The sequence below is a fragment of the Cydia strobilella genome, chromosome 2 (genome assembly GCF_947568885.1).
Source record: "Cydia strobilella chromosome 2, ilCydStro3.1, whole genome shotgun sequence".
NCBI lineage: Eukaryota > Metazoa > Arthropoda > Insecta > Lepidoptera > Tortricidae > Cydia > Cydia strobilella.
Genome location: NC_086042.1, coordinates 371965 through 386131, shown reverse-complemented (window position 1 = coordinate 386131; position 14167 = coordinate 371965). Strand labels below are relative to the sequence as shown.

Here is a 14167-nt window from a genome sequence, read left to right as displayed (position 1 = left end):
AGATATGAGGTCACGAGGTTGAGTAAGTATAGCTACGATATTGTACCTTGTTCTCTACGGAATAAGACACAAATTGATGAGATCGCGACAGATTATACGTTACATTTTTATGATAGCGCGACCTCGTGATCTTCGCATTAAATATCAGTACAACATCTCAAACTTATCTGTGTGGACTTGTTATATTATGTGAATACCAATAAGCAATAATAAATTCCATAAATTTATTTTCACGTCACAATAAATAAAACAGTAAATAACATCCATGCATAGATCGTGATCGGCAACGCAGGCTTCGTCAAGTGGACACAAAAGCAAATCAGCAACAGGCTTCGTCATCGACTTACAAATGATGTAATCCGCAACAGGCTTTGTCTAGCTTAACCACTAAATTAAACTATTTAGGCTATGGTGCCACCCCGGACCGTAGCCGGCCCAAACGTCCCCATGACACTGGCAGCGTTGCCCCGTTGAATTGCCAAGGAGATCTGTTGGACCAGGTACGATCCGGAGCGAGGATCGCAACCCCTATCTCTCAGTCGCCGACCTAATTCCCACACAAACTCCTTAGCCGCGAAATAATAAATTAGTATAATAATTATTAGTAATATAACAAAATGGTGGTAAATAATAGCTATAGTGATGGTGACGGTGATTTAGAAATGAGTGCAAACCATAGCAAAGTGGACAAAGGGTCTTATGGGTATGAAGAAGCTTTGGATTTAGCAGGTAATCATATGTAAAAAAATGTTTTTATAGGGTTCCGTACCTCAAAAGGAAAAAAATGGGACTTTAAAATAACTATAGGATCACTTGTATGATTGTCTGTCACAGCCAATTTATTTTCAATTTTTTTCAAATTTAAATAATTTATTTCAGAATAAAAATTCCATATACAATTACATTTACATTTAAAATAAAATAACTAATCCTAAATGGCAAAATATAAGTCAATTTAATTCAGAAAATACATGACATTACAGTGTATATAAAAAAAAATGGAATTAAACAATAAACTACAAAACTAACTAAAATATTTTATTCAAAAAGACCTCCGCGAGCTGTACCGGGTGCAAAGGTGCCCATCACACTTAAAAAATAAATATGTTAGTAACAATAGTTAATACTTAGAAAAACTATATTAGTACACAGGAAATAAATTGTTAATAAAATACATTAAAATAAAATAAAATTACAGTTTTAATAAAATAAAATAAATGCATGTACAATTAAAAATCTTTAAAATTTATGGATGCAGCCAACATAATTAAAAGTGATAAGTATTCGAAAACTAGAAATATTTATTTTGGTCTTAAAAGTGATTCTGAAAGAGAAACTAGCGTATTTTTTTATTTATTACTCATTTGATAATGGCAAAACTGTATTTAAAAAAACCGGCCAAGTGCGAGTCGGACTCGCGCACCGAGGGCTCCGTACTTTTTAGTGTTTGTTGTTATAGCGGCAACAGAAATATCTGTGAAAATTTCAACTGTCTAGCTATCACGGTTCATGAGATACAGCCTGGTGACAGACAGACAGATGGACAGCGGAGTCTTAGTAATACGGTCCCGTTTTTACCCTTTGGGTACGGAACACTAAAAAAGTTACAAGCATTTAAAAACTGTAATAGATATATACTGTAATAGATGTCATGTATTAAAGAAAAAGTGACTAAGCCCTCCAGTGGTGAAGGCCGGATTCGAACCGGCGTCTTTAGCTATCGCGGCTAACGCCATGAACCCCTAGGCCATCCCGCCACGGCGGTGCCCGTCCGATTTTCTCGACTATATGCCATCTCTCTTACAAGCATTTATAAGCAAGATGGCGGCAATTATGAAAAAGTTGAATATTGAAGATTTTCATTGAGTGTATGGTAGCGAAAGTTGGGAATGGCAGAAGAGGCATCAGAGCCAAGTGAATGCAGTGGAAATCAGAGCGTTGAGAAGTGTGTGTGTTGTGAGATTACAAGATAGAATTAGGAACAGTGTGATAAGGGAAAAGTGTGGACTGAGCGAAGATGTAGTGACAAAAATTGAGAAAGGTATGTTGTGATGGTTTGGACACGTGGAAAGAATGAGTGAAAGAAGGCTAACAAAGAGAGTGTATAAGGGAGAGGTAGAAACGGGAGTTGGAAGGGGCAGACCTCGGCGGACTTTCTCTGATCAGATCGGGGAAATCCTGAAGAAAGGCCAGGTCAAGAGCACCCTAAACCGGCGAGCGTGTATGAGGAATGTTATGAAAGTGAAGGAAGCGAAAGAGGTATGTCAGGATCGTAGCAAGTGGAAATCCGTGGTCTCTGCCTACCCCTCCGGGAAATAGGCGTGATTATACGTATGTATACGTATGTTCATTGAGTGTGTTTGGCGGTTTTTAACTAGGTAAGTAATTATTATTTATTAATATGTTCTATTGTAACATATACCATAACGATTTAACATTTACTAAATTTAATAAAGTTCTAGTAAACAATATTTGTGGTATTTTCTATAAAAAGGGACCTTATTGTCGATGGCGCTTACGCCATTATTAACGATGCTCCGATATAAATACAATGCGGCGCGACGCTGTGCGGCGTAAGCGACATCGACAATAAGGTCCCTTTTCATAGAAAATGCCCCATTTGATCATGTTGGATCTAGCCAACACTATGCACTCCCAGCAATATTACATGTTATGAACAGTATGATGATCCGTTTTACTATTGATGCTGTCCGCGCGCGAATTCCGTGCACGGCTGAGGGTGAGGAATGTTAGGAATGTTGGGCGTCATGACCGAGTGGTGTCATTTTGTACGTACGGGCGCGGCGCACACCCTCCCACTTTCTCGACCTCATGCACGGAGTTGGCGCGCGGACAGTATTATTCGTGAGTCGACTAAGTAATATTCCACAGGTAACGGCAAGTACAACGTCCTGCTGCTGTTGGCGTGCTTCCTGGTGATCACGGCCATGGGCATCGACATCTTCGGGCTGGGGATCATAGTCGCGGCCGCCACCTGCGACTTAGGGCTGACGCTGCAGCAGATCGGCGTCCTGTCCTCAATGCCTTTTGCTGGTGAGTTGAGGTATCTGAAGGATACAATCTTGATATTTTGTGTCAAAAATTTGTGATGGTCTCATCGGAAGATCAGCGCTGGAAGTCGCCAGCAGCATGCTGAGATGGGGCCATTTCGTGACACTTTATTTTCATGTTCTTTTAATGTATGTCTATTGTCTGTGTGTGTGTTTACGAATAAAAAAAAAAAAAAAAAAACTATACCAACTGATGAAAGGCGCAGTTAAAGGGTTAAAGAGGTATTTCCCGTTCGATATATGGATATTACGTATCATTTTATGATTAATATGTACCGTATCTGCAGTATAGTTCCATAAGTCTCGTGAAATAGGTATTGAAGTAGAACTGTGTCACTTTGTAAAATTGAAAAATTAAAAAAAAAATTGTTAATGATATTATTTTCAAAATTGCTTTCTTGGAGTTAGACATGAGGATATCACGTATCATTTGTGGTATATTGTACAAAAAAAATCTGCCATATCGTGTCTGGAGGAGCCCAAACTTGGTATGTTTCAAAAATTCTTTTTGTTTTAATTTAAAAAAAATGCCCGAAATGCAATGATGTGATATTTTTTTAGAATCGCCTTAAAAAAGCCCTTTCGTATGATACCACATACGATAGGTTTTGGTTTTTTTTTCCATACAAAAAAATAAATGTTTTAGCGAAATTTTTTTAGGAACTGCGGGTCAAAAATTTTGTTTTGGCCCCTAGTATGTGTGTGCCAAACGGCTAACCTGTACATCGATTTGCGGTATTTTTATACGAACGGGTTAGACTATGATGATGATGACAATTGTCACAGATTTAAAAGAATTTTTGGACAGGAAATGAGTTCTGTGTCGAAATTTCTTGACAATTGTCGTGTTTCTTGTGACAATTGGCATTAGTTTCGCAAATAAGTACTTATTTATTGGCGTTTTTTTTTTATTAAAATGTTGGTGACATACAAGCGGTAAGCGGTTACCGTAGCCTACGGAGGCCCGTGACGTCAGTAATAGTTATTTCGACAATTGTCGCACCTGTCAACGTGGTGAAATAGGGGCCTGGTAACCATGGGCGAGGACAATTTCGGGCTGGGGATCATAGTCGCCGCTGCCACCTGCTTGAGGCTCACGGCGAAGCAGATCAGCATCTTGTCTTCCGTGCCTTTTGCTGGTGAGTTGAGGTGTCGTGTGGTAACCATAGGCATTGTGTAAGCCGCCGAATGTGAACTGCGGCTGCGGCAGATCGGTATCCTCTTCGTCTTTGCCGTTTGCTGGTGAGATAAGGGTTGCCCAATGAGCGGCGCTTCATCTCATTACTGCCCTGGACACTGGAGGCCTTGGTCACTTTGTCTTTCGTAAAATGAAATCTTAATCATTGACGACCGGTCTGGCCTGGTGAGTAGTGACCCTGCCTGCGAAGCCGACGGTCCTGGGTTTGAATCCCGGTAAGGGCATTTATTTGTGTGATGAGCACAGATATTTGTTCCTGAGTCATGGGTGTTTTCTATAAGTATTTATATATATCGTTGTCTGAGTACCCATAACACAAGCCTCCTTGAGCTTACCGTGGGACTTAGTCAATCTGAGTAAGAATGTCCTATAATATATTTATTTATTTATCTATCTCAATCTATTTCTAGGTATCATCGTAATGTCATACCCGTGGGGCTACCTGTCAGACACGCGAGGCCGCAAGCTGGTGCTGCAGGTGGCCATGGTGGGCAGCTTCGTCAGCGCGGCGCTGAGCAGCCTGGCGCCCAGCTGGCAGCTGCTGGCCGCGCTCAGGTTCATCAGCTCGGCCCTGTGAGTGCTGTGTTGGTTAAGGTCATTATTAATCCTCCGCAACTCGTGTCGATCGCCACTCGTTTCGAATTTCCTCTTTTCCGCACTTGTATCGTAAATAACTATTGTACTACTGTGCAGGTCGAGCGCAGCTGAATCTGCGACGTACGCTCTGCTTGGCGAATGCTGCGGCGCACGCGTGCGGGCACGGTACATGCTGCTCATGACCAGCGCGCTCATGCTCACGCCCACGCTCTACTACAGTAAGACACGCTATATGTACTGGCCTACGCTCTGCAGACGAATGCTGCGGCTCGCGGGTGCGAGCGCGGTAATGCTGCTCATGACCAGCGGGCTAAGCACAGTCGCATTTTTATCGCCTGTCACCATGCCTGCCCTTGATCATCATTCGCTTGCCCTTGTCCCATTCACTTGGGGTCGGCGCAGCATGTCTTTTTCTTCCATACCTCTCTGTCACCCGTCATCTCATCATTCACTTGCGTTCGTTTCATAACATATTTTACACAGTCCATCCACCTTTACCTCGGCTTTCCTCTACTCGTACCTCCCTCCACATTCAACACAACAAACAACAACAACAACAACAACAACAACAAGTATGTAAGTGCGAAAGTGACAGGCATAGTGACAGGCGATAAAAATGCAACCATGCTGCCAACGCAACGCGCTCATGCTCACGCCCACGTCTAATGACCTCGACACTGATACGTCACCGACCGATAATCGCATGCGATTTAAAAGATTGCGGCATTTGATAGATCGGTGGAATTCATTTATAGAATAGAATAGAAGATGCTTTATTCAAAAACGCTTAATTTAAAACTTAACTAATAACACTGACATAGATTGCTGGTTATAAAGCGTTCCTGAAATGGTCTCCACTCAGCTTCATGTCAAGGAACCTATGAGGCCCCCGACGCTGGTCTTCCGTGGAAACCCTTCCGAGAGAGCGCAACAAATACAACTTAAATATAATTACAACAGCTATACGAATCAAATATAAAATAAATAAATAAATATATAATTTATGTTATGTAACTTATGTAACGTATGTATGTTTGTAAGCATGTTTGATACTTAGGTACTTTATAAGTTGTGTATCCAATTGTTACTTCTGTGTATCTTCCTATTTATAGGCAGTGCCGAACAAGCCCTGTTTCTACTTGTTATCAATATCAGTATGTTATAATTAATGGAACTATAGGTCTTATTGTATATCTGCAAGTTTAAACTTATCTGTATGTGACTGTTTGTTTCCTAAAAAAAAAAAAAAAAAAAAAAATACTACAGCTATACAAATTAAATATAATTTTAGTTGAATTATTATAACTATTGATCCACATTAAAATATAAACACTATTGACCAGTACAGTAGCAGTCATACTTCTTTTATTTGTACAATTAGATCCACTTAGAAGCCAGAAACACATAAGTACACAAAAAGAATTAGCACAGACTTAACAACGATTTTTCTGTACACTTAAAATGTATTTTTTGTAATTCACTTTGAACGAATTTACTGACAATGAGTTCCTAAGAGGAGGCGGTATATTATTCCAGCATTTCGTGGCAGTGTATTTAAAGCTGCCGCGAAATGCGGCGGTGCTGTGCCGTGGACAAAGCAAACGAGTAGCTCCCCTAATATGCCTTTGTGAAAAAGTTAATTTTTCGAATAGATATTGTGGCGTCATTGTCCTTACAATACCAAAAAGCAAACAGGCGAGATGCGTTGCACGTCGCGACTCCATATTCATTAACCCGCTATTATTTAGGTAAGGAGTAACATGGCTTCGAGGTGGAATGTAAAAACAAAAACGTGCACATGTATTTTGCACACGCTGTATTAGCTTTTTGGTTTTTGACAACAGACAGCCACCTATAACAGTATCGGCATAATTGAGTTTTGACAATATCAAAGATTCACACAGAGATATTCTGACTTCAGTACTCAAATACCTACGCACGTTATATAATATTTTGAGTCTATAAAAACATACTCGAGAGGTCTCTACTACATGGTTGTGAAATCTGAGGTTACCGTCCATCAGGACACCCAAGTTCCTTACTTCTGCTACCTGCTCAATACATTGACCGCCGACTTCAATCGTGGGGTTGAAGTTTAAAATCTTGCGCCTCTGTTTCTCAGTACCATTTCTTCTACTTAGACGTCTTAAGCGTATCCGCTATGAACCTGCGACGTACGCTCTGCAGGCGAATTTTGGAGTCTGCTAAAACATGCTAATCATCTCATAACCAATTGACCAATCGCATTAAACATTAATTATAATTAGGGAATGAGGATAGCCTCATTGATAGGTACATAGTTGAACCTCTAGGAGTTATCACAAATAAATTGGAATTCAGAATCGGATACATTGGAAATGTGTCAGATGCTAGTTGTTCTATCTGAAAAAAACCCGTTACCATGCAGGGACCATCCGGCTTTGACTTCAGATGCATTCATAAAATTAAGCCTTCTATCAAAGATAGATATAACTCCGTAATAGATGGATACAGTCTAAGGAAAAAACATGCCTCGAAAATCACGAAAATTTGATTCTAGATCATATGGCGCCACTACCTTTGGCCTACCTCGTATAGAGGGCGTTGACGGTTTCGTTTGTTATTTAACAATTTTAACGCATATCAGTGAAAAACATGGGTCAAAATCATAAAAATAATTAATGCAAATAAAAAAATTGTTTATCCATATTTTAATACATTTTATCGTATTTTTATAAATCTTCATTTTTAGTTTTCAAGTGTGTCGATAGATGGCAGTGAATTTACTGTGGTTACAAAATTTACTATGATAGTACCGCTCTATCCTATTAAATCCTCTTTGCTTCTATTATTCATGACTAGATTCGTTCTGCAATGTGGCGCCGCCCTAGCGGGGTGGGACAGTCGGCAACTACCAGATAGCATGAAGATGTAGTCCCACAAAAGTTCATATTTCCACCACGTCCTGCGTCGCTAGTATTTCCCCCACCACAACTTCGCACATAGCCAATTAATATTTCTACTATGTAAACTATGTTCCACAGTATGGGCATACCTGATAATGAAGCTGGACTTCTCGTACCCGTTCCTGTGGATGGAGTTCCGGCCCTGGCGGCTGCTGGCGCTGGTGATGGCGCTGCCGCTGGGGCTGGGCGCTGCGGCGCTGTGGAGGTTCTGCGAGAGCCCCAAGTTCCTGGTCAATGTGGGGAGGAGCAGCGAGGCGGTGGACGCGCTGGCCAGGATGTATAGAGTCAATGGGGGGAAGGGGGAGTTTCGGGTAAATCGCTTAAATTAAAAGATATATACTGTCTTAAAAAAAGCCTGCCAAACAACAAACAAGCTAGTGTGATGAAAAACATTGTGGGTAACATTGTGCGGTGTTAAAATTTGTTGCGAACGCAACCTTTTATGTGTATAATGCAGTAGCAAAACGCAGCCGTCGGGCTCGCTTACTATGCGGAGGCTTATTTAAATGCACCAATAGGAGCGCTCCACATAACCTGTATCGCGGCCAATTAGAGGCACCTAAATTTAGACTACCATTTTAACATTCAAAATTAGCTTAACCACTTTCGCATCAGCCTCCATACTATTACCACCACTTCTACACCTTTAACCGTTTACGTCAACTGTACCTTGTAAAGTAACCAGCACCTACTGATTATAAGTTTACTTCAAATCGAAGTCTTTTTATTTGTCGTCGAGACCTGCACGGCGGCTACAAAATTGTAAATTTGAATCATAAAAACCCTCTACCCTTCAGGCATGGGCATTCTACCTATATAGACTTTAGTTAATAATTTATACCCTACCACCAATATTGCTCAATGCGCTAAACGAATTGTCATTTAACAGTTTGAATGATGGTAGGACCCTTGTAGGACCTCAATTTTTTTGTTGTAGGTAAAAGAGGTGCACCTAGAGGAAGGGAATAAGGAGGAGGTAGGGGTGTTCTCCCTCCGCTCGCTGTGGACGCAGATCGCGCCCCTCTTCCAGCCGCCACTGCTGGGCAGGACGCTGCTGCTGTTCTACCTGACCTTCGTCGTCTATATCGCGTAGGTATATTGCAAGCATTATATGTGTATTATATGTCAAATGCTAACAAAATCTGCCATATGTTTATATTATTCTCAATTTATATTTAACTCCAATTTACATATTCTAGTGGAAGTATTAAAGGCGACCTAATGGTCGCTGTAAGGCACCTCTCACAGGGGTTTACTAAAGTCTCTTACTTAGGGAACTAGCTCAAGCCAACTAAAATTCTTTAAATGAAAACCATAATGCAGGAACAACAGTTTCGCGATCATCCTGCCGACGATCTTCAATGTGTTCTTCACGTCGTATGCGTTTAGCGACGCCGGCGCCGGCTTCTGCGATCTTTTCGCCGTCAAACAGGAGAATTCTACTGTCGTCCAAGATGCCGACGTAAGAACCATTGTCACGTTGGGGAACATGAAAATAACAGTCCCCACAAATATATCATATCACAAATTCGTAATATATTTAGAGATTCAGATCGGTCATGAAAACTCTTTCAAATAGAATTGACTAATTTTGAGATTTGTCATTTGTTTTAAATCTATGCAAAATATTTCATGGCCATACGCATTCACATGTTTGCGGATTTGATGATTACACTTTTATCGTCTAAGTATTGTATAGCTGCGTCACTCTCGTAAATTTATACATACATAATAATAATAATAAAAAGCTTTATTAATTCCATAGAAATAGTTGCATATTAGGACAATTTCAAATGTCGTGCAGTTAATTGAATTAAAACAATTTTCATGCAATAATTGAATTACTTAACTAAGATTCCTATTCTAAATGTTCCTATTCCTCTTAATAGTATTTCTTATTCTCAATATTATATATATATACATATAAGAATATTGAGAATATTATACATTTACAATACAAATTTCATAATACAGATATTAAATATATATTATATATTATACATACATACTTGTTGGAAAACGTAGAAAGTGGCGGCGATGATGACAGACGACAAAAGCTCGCTCAAAGCAGACACCTATGTAGACTAGACATTAATACCTACATTAGACATTCAGATTCGAACCCCAGATGACTTTTAAGTCATGTAGAGTCAGGTGCAGAGAAAAGGTACCCCTCGTCTGTATGCAAAGGTGGTAAGCGAATAGTATTGCTGGCTGTACATCATTTAATGTATTTTCGGTTTTCATTATATGTTTCTCTTGTCGCAGACAGTGTGCGCGAACTCTATAAATGACAACACGATCTGGGCAGGCTGCGCTCACGGCCTCTCGTTCTTCGTGCTCAACGCGCTCATCTCTCAATGTGCTGGGAAACGAAAGGTTTGCTTAATTCACTTCGATCTGCATATGATTATTGTTGTTCAGTCCGCCACTAAATATATCCTACCAAACTGCGCCAATAAGAAAATACGGATAGGCTGAATCAGATGTTAAATCACATTTAAAAACGAGTATATCGCGAATTTATTTATTTACCTTTATTTGCCGACGTTTCGACACGCAGCCGCTAGTTCCAGTTACACACACACACACACACACACACACACACACACACAGTTTCAGTTAGCCGCGACGACGGACAGTGAAACCTGTGTCGAAACATAAACAGAGCCTTGAGCATCGCCGTCGAGTCGCTTGCCTATCGGTGTTCTATCGGATACATTTCGGGGAGTGCGCACAGGAACTGCACGACCTGATCCCACCTTCCCCTTTCCATCATCGGACATCCAGGCGCGGGGAGCGTATGCACCCGTTCGTGGTCCACATTCCATTCGTTCGGACGAAACGTTTTGCCTCCTCCTTTTTGGTACGGACGGCTAAGGAATGGAATGCGCTCCCGCCATCTGTATTCCCTGATCAATATGACCTCGGTCTCTTTAAAACAAGAGTGAATAGGCTGTTACTGAACCGGTGAGCTCCATCTTAGGCCCTGTCTTCACTTTCCATCAGGTGTGACTAGGGCCAATCGCCGATCAGTTTATAATAAAAAAAAAAAAAAAAAAAAAAATAAAAAAAAAAAAAAAAAAAAAAAAAAAACGGTAAATAAATTCGTGAATGATGTTGTCGCTGGATAAAAGATAAAATAATGACTAGTTATTATCATAGAGTAAACTCTTAAATACGAGTCTTAAATCATGCACACCCAGAAAACGTCCCAGAAAATCAAGGATACTGGAGACTAGCGACAAACCCAGCTTCGATGTGTAGTTTTAGTCTGTATCCAAAATAGTATTATTTATTTCACCAATGTTTAAAACTTTTGAGGGAACAAAAACCCAGAAGATTGTTAGGGTAAAAACGGAACCCTATTACTAAGACTCCTCTGTCCGTCTGTCTGTCACCAGGCTGTATCTCATGAACCGTGATAGCTAGACAGTTGAAATTTTCACAGATGATGTATTTCTGTTGCCGCTATAACAACAAATACTAAAAAGTACGGAACCCTCGGTGCGAAAGTCCGACTCGCACTTGACCGGTTTATTTGCAGTTGTTGACGATGGTGATCCTGGTGATAGCAGCAGCAGCAGCCATCGGGGTCGATCTGACGGGCGAGCCACTTTCAGGTCTAGTGTTGTTCTACGTGTTCCTCACCACCGCCATGGTCTTCGGTGTCATCTCCTCGTACTTCGTGACGCTGTACCCAACATCCTACAGGTAGGTTATTTTTTTTATTTTAGGGTTCCGTACCCAAAGGGTAAAAACGGGACCCTATTGCTAAGACTTCGCTGTCCGTCTGTCTGTCTGTCACCAGGCTGTATCTCATGAACCGTGATAGCTAGACAGTTGAAATTTTCACAGATGATGTATTTCTGTTGCCGCTATAACAACAAATAATAAAAAGTACGGAACCCTCGGTGCGCGAGTCCGACTCGCACTTGGCCGGTTTTTTTTAAATGTATTTTATCTGACACCTAGAGAGTTTTACATCTCTAAACAATTTTAGTACTTGTCTGTTGTTTGTATATTTTTTATTAGTTTTTTTGTGTAATTCGACATTTAGAGACTGGATACATCTCTAAGAAAGTATCTAATATTTTATTGATTCCATATTTGTAATTGTTTTTTGTAATTTTTGGTTAGTAAAAATTGACATGTAAAAGTGCCCCTGTGGCCTATTTGCTGAATAAAAATTTGATGTAAAATTGTAACTTGTAAAATATAATGGCCGCTGATGAGGTAAACTTATGTCTAGACAGATATTGTGATACAAGTAAAAAACTGTATATTTTAGGGGAATGGTGGCGTGCCTGGGCATGATGGTGGCTCGGCTGAGCGCCTTCAGCGGCACCAACATCGTCAGCGGCGCCATGACGCAGCACTGCTCCGCCGCGTTATACGGTGCTGCTGGACTTGTTCTTAGTAAGCTGTTTTGATAACTTCTGCATCTTACCTTTTTTTAGGGTTCCGTACCCAAAGGGTAAAAACGGGACCCTAGTACTAAGACTTCGCTGTCTGTCTGTCTATCTGTCTGCCTGTCTGTCTGTTTGTCTGTCTGTCCGTCTGTCACCAGGCTGTATCTCATGAACCGTGATAGCTAGACAGTTGAAATTTTCACAGATGATGTATTTCTGTTGCCGCTATAACAACAAATACTAAAAACCAAATAAAATAAATATTTAAGTGGGGCTCCCATACAACAAACGTGTTTTGTGCCGTTTTTTGCGTAATGGTATGGAACCCTTCGTGCGCGAGTCCGACTCGCACTTGGCCGGTTTTTCATATCTTATTCATGATGGTGGCTCGGCTGAGCGCCTTCAGCGGCACCAACATCGTCAGTGGCGCCATGACAAAGCACTGCTCCGCTGCGTTATAAGACGCTTCTGGACTTGTTCTTAGCTGTTTTTATTATGAATATCAGAGCGAACCACATTAAAAGGACAATGTGAAGCATCTTTTATCTAAAGAGATGTGCTTTTGCCCGGCAATGGGTGTCTTTCTGCTGACAACTACACATATAGGGGATGATAAACATACTATGGAATACCTATCAAAAATAATTAGGGCACATTCACCAAAAATGTGGAACAAGTTTGTGAAATCTAACATGTAAAACATCAATATGAAAAGTAAGGTGATATTTCAGATAATATCAGACAAAGCGACAATGTTAACACTTTCGTCAAATTAAAGCAGTATTCAGAATTGCATGTTTGATTATTGATAAATCATCATCATCTGAGGCACTACAGCCGCGGGTGGGCTTTAGCCTGGCCAAGCAAATCTCTCCAGTCCGATCTATTTGTGGCTTTCCTTCTCCAACTTTTTGAAAATGAAAAAAATGAAAAATGAAAATATTTTATTTCATTATTGTGTGTGTGTGTGTGTGTGTGTGTGTGTGTGTGTGTGTGTGTGTGTGTGTGTGTGTGTGTGTGTGTGTGTGTGTGTGTAGGTGTATGAGATCGTGTGAGTGCAGGTGGTGAGGTGATGTACTAATCGGCACTTCTTATATATAGGTACTTTTTACTCCTAAGGTCCTGATGTCCTGGTATAACGCCGTCCAACCATCTGAGCTTGGGCTTTCCTTTAATTCTGCGGCCCTCCGGTCGGCCTTTTAGAAGGCGTTTAGGTACTCTGGCCTCGTCCATAAATTGTGGATTTAAAAAAAAGAATATACGTTAGGCAGCCTTTCCACTGAGGCGAAGATTAAGCAGAGATGAGAGGAGACGTGCGGTAATTAACTAACAGCACTGTCTGTATTCCAGCGAAATAAAGGAGACAACAAATGCTGTTGGTTGATTCGTGCAGCTTTAATCAGTGGTTGTGGTTGCAGCTGGAGCTGTCGCCGCAGCGCTGCTGCCGGCCGACGGTCTGCAGGCTGGGTGACGTTCTTGTAACTGGAACCTCCCATCTACCAACAATTGATTTCTAGGGACTTCTTCAACATGATATCGAAGATGACATCTTGTTGCAGACACATTCGGCATTTAGGTTCAACTCCACAAACCGGCTCCACTAAAGTAATAAAATTAACTATAATTTTAAGTACAGTCGAAGGCAAAAATATCGATACAGACAAATGGCTCAAAAATGTGTGAACACGACTATATTGTCTACGGTGTAAGAGCGTACACATATTTTTGAAACTTTGGGAATGTATATATATTTATGCCTTTGACTAAGGTAGGTAGGTAACTAAGTTTAATAAATGTTGTTTTATAGTTTTTACAATACATCTGGTGCTTCATAACGACCTCCTGTGCTATAATAAGCACATTACGTAACTACGTCAAAAATTTAAAGGGTCATATGTACTGTAAAACGTTGTACGATACACGTGCGAATACGTAATTCGCACT

General features: G+C 40.6%; 1 protein-coding gene across 1 annotated transcript; it reads left to right on the top strand.

The window, feature by feature from the left end:
- The first annotated feature begins 408 nt into the window (after positions 1–408).
- LOC134749722 (synaptic vesicle 2-related protein-like) lies at positions 409–14054 on the top strand. The gene is made up of 11 exons (XM_063684745.1): positions 409–729; positions 2893–3054; positions 4680–4842; positions 4963–5084; positions 7890–8122; positions 8749–8900; positions 9135–9273; positions 10080–10190; positions 11359–11525; positions 12103–12230; positions 13642–14054. Exons 1-11 carry the CDS (start codon positions 618–620, stop codon positions 13692–13694), a joined length of 1542 nt encoding a protein of 513 aa, XP_063540815.1. The 5' UTR covers positions 409–617; the 3' UTR covers positions 13695–14054.
- Positions 14055–14167: the final 113 nt, after the last annotated feature.